Below are 12,201 nucleotides of genomic sequence, written 5' to 3'. Positions count from 1 at the left end.
GAGCTGTAAAAAGGGGATGATCCGGGGTTGTTGCGTGACTTACATAAGAAGGTAATTGTAAAGGTCTGCCACATACAGGTCTTAGCGAATACTCATTTCCATTCTTCAACACACCTGTTCCATGAGGCTCTTCCTGATTCTCTTTCTTCACGGCTGCTCTCCCCTCCACCGCAACAGCCAAAAATAACTCCTCCCTTCCCTCCAGGGTTTCTCTTCACCAGCTCTGCTTTACAAGAGCCCCCCACCTCCCCACTCCCACTATGCCGAGGACACCTCCGAGAGGGCAAGGACCCTGCTCTTCTGTTTCTGGCCAGGTGCTCATCATCGCCCCGTGGGTAGGGCAGGTCCTCAAGGTGTTTTGCTTTTGCTTTTTGATTCGTTTTTTTAACAACTTTCTTTGTGTAGTTTCAAGGATATACAAATGCAGAATAGTACCTTGACAGCCCAGCTAATAAGTGTTTTTTGATTTCTTGAACAGGTCATATGACCTTGCAGAGCTTTCTGCCCTATAGAGGAGGTGAGATAGGTATACAACACAATAGCCTCAGTTCAGTGCCTCGGGGAAACTGAACTGAGAACTGGGGGATGGGAGTAGAGACAAGGGGACAGTGGTAAGGTGGCATTTGCACAAGACACTGGTCCTGTAGCAGTGGTCCTCAAAACAAAAACAACGGGAAGCTTCTATAAATTACGAACATGCGATATCATCTCTCTCCCTTCTAAAAGCTTTGGTGTTAGCTTTGAGAAATCTGAGTTACACTTGCTTAACTTCCTTGGACACAGTGTTCTCTAAGTTTATGTGAATGCAGAACCTCCTTCCCACCCCATCCACCCACGCAGATTAAATCCTACAAAGAAGGCATTGGGAACCCACTTTGAAGCATGTGTCTTCAAGCCCCGCTAACTGGAGCAGCGGCTCCTAACCTTTTCAACACTTCAGCCCCTTTTGTTATATGTCGTGGTAAAGAGCACAGTGAGAGGCCACGTTGCCTGGTTCAAGTGCTACCACATACTACCTGTGTGACCTCGGGCAAGTTACTTTACCCCTCTGTGCTTCCATTTCCTTGTTGAGAGGAAACAGTCGTAGCTACTGAATGATGACATTTGTAAAGCTCTTAGAAAAGTGCCTGGACACAGTGTTATTTAAACAGGGAAGGTATTGTTATGATTACCCACCACACCTGCCCTAATCAGGGTTTTTATACCACGTTTCATTAGGTTAATTCCTTTTCCTTGTTGCTTAATCGGAGACACAGGTAACACTTAGCTCTTCTGATTGCAACCAGTTACTACCCCTCCATATTCTATTGACTTTATAGTTTAATCTTAGTTCATGCTCAGGTGGAAAGGGGCAATAGCTAATTGGCTCCCTGTGATTGTTGCTAAGTGGGAATACAGGCCAAATGGTGCAAAATCTGACTTTTTAAAAGAAGCTGGAAATTTGTTGTTGTTTTTTTTAAAAAACCATTGAATTGTGCACTTTATTTATTTATTTATGGCTGTGTTGGGTCTTAGTTTCTGTGCGAGGGCTTTCTCCAGTTGCGGCAAGCGGGGGCCACTCTTCATCACGGTGCGCGGGCCTCTCACTATCGCGGCCTCTCTTGTTGCGGAGCACAGGCTCCAGACGCGCAGGCTCAGTAGTTGTGGCACACGGGGTTAGTTGCTCCGCGGCATGTGGGATCTTCCCAGACCAGGGCTCGAACCCGTGTCCCCTGCATTGGCAGGCAGATTCTCAACCACTGCGCCACCAGGGAAGCCCGTTGTTGTTGTTCTTAATTAATTTATTTACTTATTTTTGGCTGCATTGGGTCCTCGTTGCTGCGTTCGGGCTTTCTCTAGTTGCGGCGAGCGGGGGCTACTCTTCACGGCGGTGGCTCCTCCTGTTGCCAGGCACGGGCACTAGGCGCACGGGCTCTAGAGTGCAGGCTCAGTAGTTGTGGCTCGCGGGCTCAGTTGCTCCGCGGCCTGTGGGATCTTCCCGGACCGGGACTCAAACCCATGTCCCCTGCATTGGCAGGCGGATTTGTAACCACTGTGCCACCAGGGAAGTCCCATTTGTATTTTTAATGATATCTTCTGGTGTTCTGTTTTGCTTAATAAGGGTACATCCTTTATACAAAGTGTGTGCAGGGCAGTCCGATCCCGCCTGTGAGCTCAGCTTAGCCAAGGCTGGCAGTTTGTAACTTCTCACAGTTGCTCGAAACTAACGGCTATTCTCTGTCTCCCCACCCGCCACCCCGACAAGTGCCCCACGGGAAGCCACATGAAGGTGTTTGCGGAGTTGGGCGCCAGGCTTGGTGTCCTGGCTGTAGTGCGCCAGCTGTGTGACCTTGAGTAAGCTCTTGAACTGCTTGGTGCCTCAGGTTCTCACCTGTGAATGAGAGTCAGCCATCGTGCCTGTTTAGTGAGCGTTCTGGAGGCTTGAAGTGATTCACATAGAGCAGTGAGTGGGGTCCGGCCTGTAATCAGTGCCGATGGTCCCAGGAGCCTTTGTCCTCTCTTTCGGGGGATTAAGGGGCCTGGTAAAGCTGTTCTCCTTTGCCTTCCAGGTACAGTTCGGCCACGCTGGAGCTTGTGCCAACCAGGCTTCTGAAACTGCAGTAGCCAAAAACCAGGCTTTGAAGGAGGCCGGAGTGTTTGTGCCCCGGAGCTTCGATGAGCTTGGAGAGATCATCCAGTACGTGGAGCTGGTGGAGGACGCCACCTCCCTGTCCCTTTCCCATTCCCTCCCGAGGACAGCACCCTCTCCAAAATATAGGTGTCTGTTATGCCTGGACCCTCTCAGGTGTCTAAGGCAGCTCTACGGATGGTGCAAAATCCTTTCTTTTTGGCTTTCATTTTGTTTTGTTTCTAGAAGCAGCAGTTACGCGCCGTTCAGACTGGTGTTAAAACATTTCTGAGCCTACCTAGTTGGCGGGCCATAAGTGAGAGAAGGGCATAGGAACATTAGAAAATGTCATCTGAAACCAATTGATAAAGAGCTGCTGGATAAGCTATTGTCTCTTCACGTTCCTTCCGTCTGGCCTTCCATGGCCTCCAGATTCTCAGCCTTCTCTAAAGCCCCATTCAGAGACGGTGGGGCAGGCCTTGGCTAGAACCTGTTTTCGTTTAGTTCTCGGGAATCCACCTGGTAACTGCTGACAGGAGGGGATACAGAGCTGGGAAACTCTGGGGTAAGAGGGAGGAGCGTTTGTGGGATGGCTTAGAAGAGCCCAGAAGAATAAAGTCCACATGGATGTCTTTTCTCCTCCCCTTCCCCTGCCTCCCAGGTCCGTGTACGAGGATCTCGTGGCCAGAGGGGTCATCATACCTGCTCAGGAGGTGCCGCCCCCGACGGTGCCCATGGACTACTCTTGGGCCAGGGTAGGTGCCACGTGTGTCCCTGACTGTGTGGGCAAGGTGCGCTGGAGCTTGTGAGGTGGCCCCTTTTGACCAGCAGGTGAAACAAATGCAGGGCCCAGGAGGGCAAGGTGCGGCGTGTATCTCCCACAGCTGTGTGGCCTGACCTGGGAACAGGGGCTGGGGACAGACAATGTCCTCTAGAGCTGTTTGCACCTGCTAAGAGATTTCAGGCTACTTGTCTAAGGCGGGGGCATAGATAAAGAGCGAATTTTCTTATATACAAGGACTCTTAGAAATCAATTTCTTTTTAATAATTTATAAATTTATTTACTTATTTTTGGCTGCGTTGGGTCTTTGTTGCTGCACGCGGGCTTTCTCTAGTTGTGGCGAGCGGGGGCTACTCTTCGTTGTGGTGCGCGAGCTTCTCATTGCGGTGGCTTCTCTTGTGGAGCACAGGCTCTAGGCACACGGGCTTCAGTAGTTGTGGCACATGGGCTTCAGTAGTTGTGGCACACGGGCTCAGTAGTTGTGGCTTGCGGGCTCTAGAGCGCAGGCTCGGTAGTTGTGGCTCGCGGGCTCTAGAGCACAGGCTTAGTAGTTGTGGCACACGGGCTTACTTGCTCTGCGGCATGTGGGATCTTCCTGGGCCAGGGCTCGAACCCGTGTCCCCTGCATTGACAGGTGGATTCTTAACCACTGCGCCACCAGGGAGGTCCCTAGAAAATCAATTTTTAAAAGACCAATACCCATTAGAAACATGGATAGGAGATGTGCTTTCAACATAAAGAGATGCTCAACTTCACTCTTTATAAGAGAAACCAAAGTAGAAACTGTGACACCAATTTTGCTCTACAGGTCAGCAAAGAGAAAAAAAAACAGTTTTCTGATACACTGTATGGGTGTGAGGAGGCTGCTACATTGATTCATTGGTGGCGAGAGTGGTATTGACACAGCCTTTGTGAAAGGCAGTTGGGTAATGTCAATCCAATTTAACAGCGCTCCTACCTTATGGCCCGGCCGTTCCAAGTCTGGAAAGCTCCTTCAAGGAAATGCTTGCGTATACACACTTGTTCAAGAATATTTTTCTAGTTGATGGTCATCAGTGGAGGAATGGCCAACCTGTAGGATTGTCATATGAGGGGATACTCTACAGTAGTTAAAGGAATGAACTAGATCTACATATGTGCTGACAAGCGTAGAGCTCAGATTCATTGAGTGACCAGCACATTATAGGACAGTATTTATGATTATGAAAAATGTAGGCACGCAAAACACCGCTGTCTCTTCTCCACGTGTCTACGCGTGTAAATAAAAGTGGAGAAAGAAAGGTCCAGAAAGATGTCCTCTAAACTAACAAACACGAAGGCAGAAAACCAAGATGGGGTGGAGGTCAAAGGCAACATGATTTTAGCTGTCCTAGTGTGGATTTTTTAAAAGGAGGATGTATTCATGTTGCTTCTATAATTAAAACATAACTTAAAAGCATTTCTTAAGTTCACAAGGGATAATTGAAGAAATGGGCTTGGACAGAGTTAGCTGTTGCTACCCCTGTTGTGCCCCAACTCTGGAAACGGAGGATTCAGGAGCTCGGTCCCCTCCCCCAGGGAAAGGACGTGTTGAGGGGATTCTCCATTTTCCCAGCCATGTGCCTCGTTACATTTTGCTGGGGGACTGGTAGCTGTGTGTAGAGTATTTTAAAAATTGTCCCTTTGGATTCATTCTTCCGTTTCTTAGCCAGGCGACCTGGGGCGGGTTACTCTGTTTGTGAGGTTAAAATGAACCCCTGGATTTCAACAGCTTAGCGAACTGCCCGGGCCCGCGAACGCTTGGTAAAGACCAGCAACAGTGCCCAGGCTGAGTGGGTGCCATGGCATGATTGCTCCTATTTTCTACGCCCCACATGATCTAATAAAAGGGCTTTTGCGCTTCCTTCTTGGGAGGACTTTGAGGGCTGTTGCTTGGCCGCCAGAATTTAAGACCTGCCTGGGACACTGGTTCTGGGCACAGACAGTGGGGCCGTTGTGGGAAAATCTCTGTGGTCACCACAGCCCTGCTTGCCTCTGCCCCCATCTGTGCTCAGGAGCTGGGCTTGATCCGCAAACCTGCCTCGTTCATGACCAGCATCTGTGATGAGCGAGGACAGGAGCTCATCTACGCGGGCATGCCCATCACTGAGGTCTTCAAGGAGGAGATGGGCATCGGCGGGGTCCTCGGCCTCCTCTGGTTCCAGAAAAGGTGAGGCGTGGAGGGCAGAAGATGGTAGGGCCCTGTGACCCAGAGTTAATTTTCTTCCCCTGACAAGGGAGTGGGGGTGGGCAGCCTTGGGGACCATGTCCAGGGCCACTCTTTATGGCCACAGATCAATTGAAAGGTCAGAGAAAAGAGATAAAGGCTGTTCCTAAGTCTTCCAAGGACAGAAAGGCCAGCCTTAACCAAGAGAAGTAGAAAGCAATGACCTCATCAGGGATCTTGGATCAGCCCCTTTCCCATGGGAACTTTTAAAGAAATGGGCCAGAGTTGAATGCAGGCCTCTTGAGAGAAAGGTAGGGGTTGGCAAAGGAGGTCTAGAGGCGTCCAGTAGCTTAAGGAGTGCAGGCCTGCTGGAGTTGCTGAACCGGCACAGTTAGACGTACCTTGTATTGTGTCCTCTGTAAATTTGTGTCTCATCAGCCTGCATGGAGAAAAAAATTGGTTTTCTCTGCAGCTCCCAAGCTGAGCCCTCCCCTGGGACTGACAGTTGAGCAAGGAGGCCAATGAGTACATGTTCACAGAGCCCTGGCTTGGAGTGGCTCTGGGCAGAAAGCCAGGGGGAAGTCTTGGTTTGTGTCCTGCCCTCACCTGAAGAGAGATGGGTCTTGGTCCTGCTTTGGACCCTTCCTGGGAAAAGTTCAAGGGTTGTAACACCCGAGCAGGTTTCACTGTGTGTGCTCTTGCGTCCCCACGGCTCCAGACTTTGGTTTTTGTTTGTTTTTTTGTTTTTCGGGATTTTTTTGGCTGCACCGCTCAGCATGTGGGATCTTGATTTGGGGGGTTTTTTTTGACTGCGCCGCACGGCTTGCGGGATCTTAGTTCCCCAAGCAGGGATTGAACCCGCGCCCTCGGCAGTGAAAGCATGGAGTCCTAACCACTGGACCACCAGGGAATTCCCCAGACTTTGTTCTTAATCATCAGCTGGGAGGTTGATCGCTATGCACTGTGAAAGGGACAGGGATCTCACCTCCTCTCTGTCTGGCACGGCGAGAGTAGTAACCACAAAAAAGGTCACATCCTGTCACAGCAACTCAGGCTGAAAACTGCCTAAAGAAGAGATTTCAAACCCTGCTTGCTAACCTCAATTCCAAAAGCAGTATTTGATCTCGGCAACATCCAGAGCCACTCAGGAATCAGAAGGTTCTGCCTTGGAGTTGTAAGATAGTATTAGGCCTGGATTGGGAGGTTGCTGCCCTTCTTGAGTTTGAGTGACTTGTTCAAGGAGACGGGAGACAGGAGGACCGTGGCCTTGTCAGCGTATCTCCTGTTCAGCCTCTTGCCTTTCTTCCAGCTCTCCCGTCCTCTCCCCTTTACTCCTTTACGCCCTCCTCCAGGTTGCCCAAGTACTCCTGCCAGTTCATTGAGATGTGCCTCATGGTGACGGCTGATCACGGGCCAGCCGTCTCTGGGGCTCACAACACCATCATCTGTGCTCGGGCCGGGAAGGACCTGGTTTCCAGCCTCACCTCGGGACTGCTCACCATCGTGAGTACTGTCTGTCATCCTGGGAGGTAAACAGCAGGGACACCAGGCTTTAGCATCATGCCGCTTGGCTGCAGCGGGGTTGTAGAGGGAGCCGTGGAGTGTGACACCCCGTGCTGGGGGCTGTTCGGGGCACGCCGGATTGGCCTGCGAAGCTGAAGGAGACTCCGACAGCTTGGGGCGACATGGGCTGGCTTCTCCTATAGGGCGACCGGTTTGGGGGTGCCCTGGATGCAGCAGCCAAGATGTTCAGCAAGGCCTTTGACAGTGGCATCATCCCCATGGAGTTTGTGAACAAGATGAAGAAGGAAGGAAAACTCATCATGGGCATTGGTCACCGAGTGAAATCGGTACGTTGTCGCTCTCAAGGCACTGGATCTACAGGGTGGATGGGGATGAGAGAGCACTGATTTAGTTGGGCACAGCCGGCCTCTCGGCTCCCAACATGAAAAGCTTTGTTGACAGATGCCAGCACTGAGGCAGCTGTTTTTTCCATGATAATACAGACTGCCCTTAAACAGTTTTTATTGTGTTCAGTTGTGGTGTGAAAATATGAGGAGCTGGAAACTTGGTACCTTTATCTTCCCAGGTGAATCTTAATAGGAGAAAGGACTAGGGTCAGGGTTAAGGGGACATATTGGTCACCTTAGGCTACATAATGCTGCAGGTTGCGGTAACAAACGACTCCAAAAATCTCAGTGGCTCACAGCAGCAAAGGTTTGTTTCTTACTCATCCTCCATCCACTGTGGGTTGGCTGCGGCTCCGGCTCCGTCATCTCCACTGAAGGAGCAGCCCCTATCCAGGAGGTGCTGGTCTCATGTCAGAAGGAAAACAGCCATGGCAGAACCACAAGAAAGCTTCTTAAAGCTTCTGCTTGGAAGTTGCACAGCCCCCTTTTTTTCACTGACATTTCATCGGCCAAAGCAAGTCAATGTGGTTAAAGCCTGACACCACTGGGGCAGGAAGAGTAATAAAATCAGGGCCAGCCCGATTGGGAGAGGCCAGCGTGACTATTCTAAGTAATTAATAGAGTCTCTCACAGGGCGGGTAGTCCTCTGTGTGTCCTGTGTGAGCTGTGTTTAGAAATCAGAGGCAACGAGAGAAGAGGAAGCGGCAGCTGCTCGGGGTCCTTGGCTCCGTAGCTCCAGAAACCTCACTCTGCTGGTCTGAGCGGAGTGTATGACTCACATTAATACAAGAGGGTCATGCGTGTGATCCAGGCATCCCCATGCTGGGCCAGCTCAGGGTAGATCCAGAGGCAGCTGGGTGGCAAAGACTGAAGCAGGGACAGTGGTTCCTTCTGAGGGACGTTGCATCCGGGCTCACAGAACTTGGCTCAGCCATCGCCACCTCCCAGGCAGACGGCACACGCACAGCACAGGGCATCTTCCCCAGCTAGCGGCAGGCCTGCGCTGCCACACCCAGTCTTTGGGTGCCTTCCTTCCTGGACTCCATCCTGACCTCGCGTGTCTTGGCCAAGGGGGGAGGTCCCTGTGGTATCGGGACTTGGCGGGCGCCTAACCTGTCTCACTACCCCCCCACCCCCAACAGGTGCTCGCTTAGTGTGGCTCTCTGAACAGAAGGTTCATCTCCATTCATCTCAGGTCCAGACGTTTTCCTGGAATTTCAGGGATGCTTTGCTGCTCCACTGCCAACACGCGCTTGCTTAGTTAAAAACTTAGAACTTGGTTACAGCTTGACTAGGTTGCCGAGCTAGTGGGCAGTATGGCTAGCGGCTAGAACCTCAGACTTCCCATTGAGGGTAGGCGCCCCAGCCCCCTGCTGCTTGACCCCATGGCTGACTTACCCAACATCGCCACAACTCAGGTGGTTTTGAGGCTCAAATAAGATATGAGAGGACGTCAAAAAACCTTTAAGCCCCACAGCAGTGTCGTGATCCGTGCTACATGGAATCATACATGTGGATCAGGTCCCTGAAACACACCTCCTGGATATGACACGTACAGTTGTGTCCACCTGTGAGACACAAGCATGAACATGTCTTTTTTTTTTTTTTTTTCCCCTTTGGCCGTGCCACACAGCATGTAGAATCTTAGTTCCCCAATCAGGGTTCCAGGCCCCAGCAATGAAAGCGCAGAGTCCTAACCACTGGACCACCAGGGAATTCCCAGGAACGTGTCTTTTAACAGCAGTGTTAGAGTGGGTTCCTCTGTAACTTTGGGTCACTTCCTAGATAAACAACCCAGACATGCGCGTGCAGATCCTCAAAGATTACGTCAGACAGCACTTCCCTGCCACACCCCTGCTTGACTACGCGCTGGAAGTAGAGAAGATTACCACCTCGAAGGTAAAGAAGAAAATGTCCCTAATGCCCGAATCAGAGTTTTGGCTGAATTTCTCGGGGAAAATGAGAGCCAGGTTACATTTTGACTGTGCAGCTAAAATTGAACCTGGTTTTCTGGAAACTTTTGTTTCTGTTGCTTAACTAAGTTCAACAGGCGTACTAAGTGTCAACGAGGGGTTGGGTCCTTTGCTAGACATTGGGAATTAAGTAAGACACTGTCTCTCCTAATCAACTGGGATGTTTTGGTGGGAGCCTTTTAAATGGTGGTCAGGAATTCGTAGTAATAGTTGTAATAGTAATAGTGGAACATTACAAGGAACAAAAATGAGTAATAATGATAAATACTTGGAATTTTTTTGCCTTCCCAGAAACCAAACCTTATCCTGAATGTAGACGGTTTAATTGGAGTTGCATTTGTAGACATGCTCAGAAACTGTGGGTCCTTCACTCGGTGAGCTTGCAGCTATTTTCTTCTTCCTAATGCTTACTGATTTTTCTTGTTTCCTCCCAACTCTAAAAGCAATGCATGCTCATTAGAGAGGATTTAGAAAATATGGAGAGGCATAAAGAAGAAAAAAAGTGCCTCTACACCTACCATCCAGAACATCCCTTTTTTCTTCTTTGAGTTCAAAGAGAGCTAGCTTCTCATTCCTGGGCAGAAATTGTACTTTCTGTCTGTGGGGAGGAGGGCAGTCATGTGAGCCACTGTTAAACTACAAATGGATTGTGTGTTGCAGGGAGGAAGCTGATGAATATATTGACATTGGAGCCCTCAATGGCATCTTTGTGCTGGGAAGGAGTATGGGCTTCATTGGTGAGTTGGTAGTAAGAGTTCTGTGTGTTTGTTTTTGTGTTTTTTGTTTCTGTTTTTGTTTGTTTTACCCCGTGGTTCAGGTATACCACTTAACCTATGTGGCCAGTTTCTGTAAGAGAGATGGCACATTGTCTTAATCATTGTTCCTAATCCTTCCTTTCTTAAACTTCTGCCTTACCTTTATCTTTGTTCCTTTGTTCTTGGAAATGAGTTTGATTGCTAGCCCAGGAAAATAGAATGAAGTCCAACAGTTCCCTTCTACCAAGGCTGGCATCTGCCTGTGGGATGGATCTGGATGTCCTTCCCCATTTTTTTTTGTATTAGTTAAGATTTCCCTTCCTTATCTCCTCCCCCTCACCAAAATTTAAAAAACTCACCAACTCTTTAACAAAAAGATGTGTTTGCTTCATTTTAGGACACTATCTTGATCAGAAGAGGCTGAAGCAGGGCCTGTATCGTCACCCATGGGATGATATTTCATATGTTCTTCCGGAACACATGAGCATGTAATGGAGCCAGGAACCCTGCTACAGTAAAGTGAAGCCGAGAACTCCTCCCCCCGGGAAATAGCCACAGAGAGCTGGCACTGGAGCTTGCTTAAAGGATGGGCCTGGAATGTAAACAGCCACCAGTGTACAGGCACCGAAGACCAACACCCACAGGCTAACACTGTTCAGTCTACACAAAGAAGCTTAATATTTTTTTTATAAGCATAGAAATAAGAACCCAGCCAATACTTGTAACATTTGCTCTGCTACCTGCTGTATTTATTATATGGAAGCATCTGAGCACTGTCAGGATAGTGTTTTTCCTCATTGTAGGGTGTTACAATGTTGCTTTCTTTTTTCCATTAGTTAAAAAAATGTTTTCCCCTTGAAGGAAGGGAATGACACTTCTAAGACCTCAAGATACTCTCCATTTAAAGGACCCCTAATACCTTGTTTTTCCTTTTCACTTTTCTTCCTCCTCATATAACCTGAAGAGCATTGTATTAATCTGATTTTTTTTTTTTTTTAGGATCTTTTCGTATGTTGTGTGTTAAGAGTTTGTTTGGTATCCCCCTGAAGTGTTCCATGTTGCAGACCAATGTCAGGGGGACAGGACCATTGCATCCTTAGCCATTGTTACAGAATATGTGGAGCAGTAATTTAAAATGTAAAGTCGTAACATACATATGTTTAAAATGGAAGTGCAAAGCAAAAACCTGTGAAATGTCTTGTGTCTTAACATTCTCTGTATTTATGCAACTGACTTGTCTGTTATCGACTTGTCTTCAGTTTGCATCTGTAATCCACAAAGATTCTGGGCAGCTGCCACCTCAGTCTCTCCTCTGTATTATCATAGTTTGGTTTAAATAAACTATATAGTAACAATGAAAACATACCGCTGTCTCATGTCATCCATTTCCTTTCATCTGCATTCCTTTGAAGTGTACCTTCTAATAGTTTTACTACATGTAGTTTTAAAAATGTTCATCCATCTCTTAAAAAAAAAAAAAAGAATCAAAATACTATCTTCAAAAAAACCCCACTATCTTCTCCCGTGAATCTGTACCTTCCATTTCGCAGTGAATGGGAACCAAAGCTTTACTTAGATACTCAAGCCAAAAGCCTGCCTTCACTTCTCTGGTTGCCAAGTCCTGTCGATTTACCCCTCTGATCTACCCATATCTGGTCTGATAACTTAGTGCCCTTAGTTCCACTTTTGTCCCCTTACAGTCCATTCTCCACACAGCCACCAGCGACATTTTAAAACAGGCATCTGATTGAGCCACTCCCTTGCTTAAAGCCCCAAAGTGGCTTTTATTTATCTTTTTAACAAGTATGTATGGAACAGTAACTGTGGACCAAGCACTATGTAAAACACCTGACAAGCATCTCATTTAATCCTCACAGCGATCTTCCAATCTAGATAGTATCCCATTTTTAGAAAGATAAATTAGTTCAGAGATAATAAGTTGCTCACCCGCATCCACTTAACTGGGGCTCAGTCTCGAGTCTTTTTCAA

At 48.4% G+C, this 12,201-nt stretch overlaps 1 protein-coding gene across 2 annotated transcripts in view; it reads left to right on the top strand.

The window, feature by feature from the left end:
- Positions 1-11,573, top strand: part of ACLY (ATP citrate lyase) — a 42,534-nt gene extending 30,961 nt beyond the window's left edge. For both annotated transcript variants that reach the window (XM_068531477.1, XM_068531476.1), the window contains 9 exons: positions 2,550-2,677; positions 3,270-3,363; positions 5,423-5,577; positions 6,927-7,077; positions 7,281-7,424; positions 9,270-9,383; positions 9,749-9,831; positions 10,118-10,194; positions 10,610-11,573. In XM_068531477.1, the coding sequence (XP_068387578.1) occupies positions 2,550-2,677; positions 3,270-3,363; positions 5,423-5,577; positions 6,927-7,077; positions 7,281-7,424; positions 9,270-9,383; positions 9,749-9,831; positions 10,118-10,194; positions 10,610-10,704 (1,041 nt within the window). In that variant the 3' untranslated portion in view covers positions 10,705-11,573. The remainder of the gene's footprint in view (positions 1-2,549; positions 2,678-3,269; positions 3,364-5,422; positions 5,578-6,926; positions 7,078-7,280; positions 7,425-9,269; positions 9,384-9,748; positions 9,832-10,117; positions 10,195-10,609) is intronic.
- Positions 11,574-12,201: the final 628 nt, after the last annotated feature.

This window comes from Eschrichtius robustus, chromosome 20 (assembly GCF_028021215.1).
Source record: "Eschrichtius robustus isolate mEscRob2 chromosome 20, mEscRob2.pri, whole genome shotgun sequence".
Lineage (NCBI taxonomy): Eukaryota > Metazoa > Chordata > Mammalia > Artiodactyla > Eschrichtiidae > Eschrichtius > Eschrichtius robustus.
The sequence above is the reverse complement of the archived record's forward strand: the minus strand, read 5'-3'. Positions and strand labels throughout refer to the sequence as shown.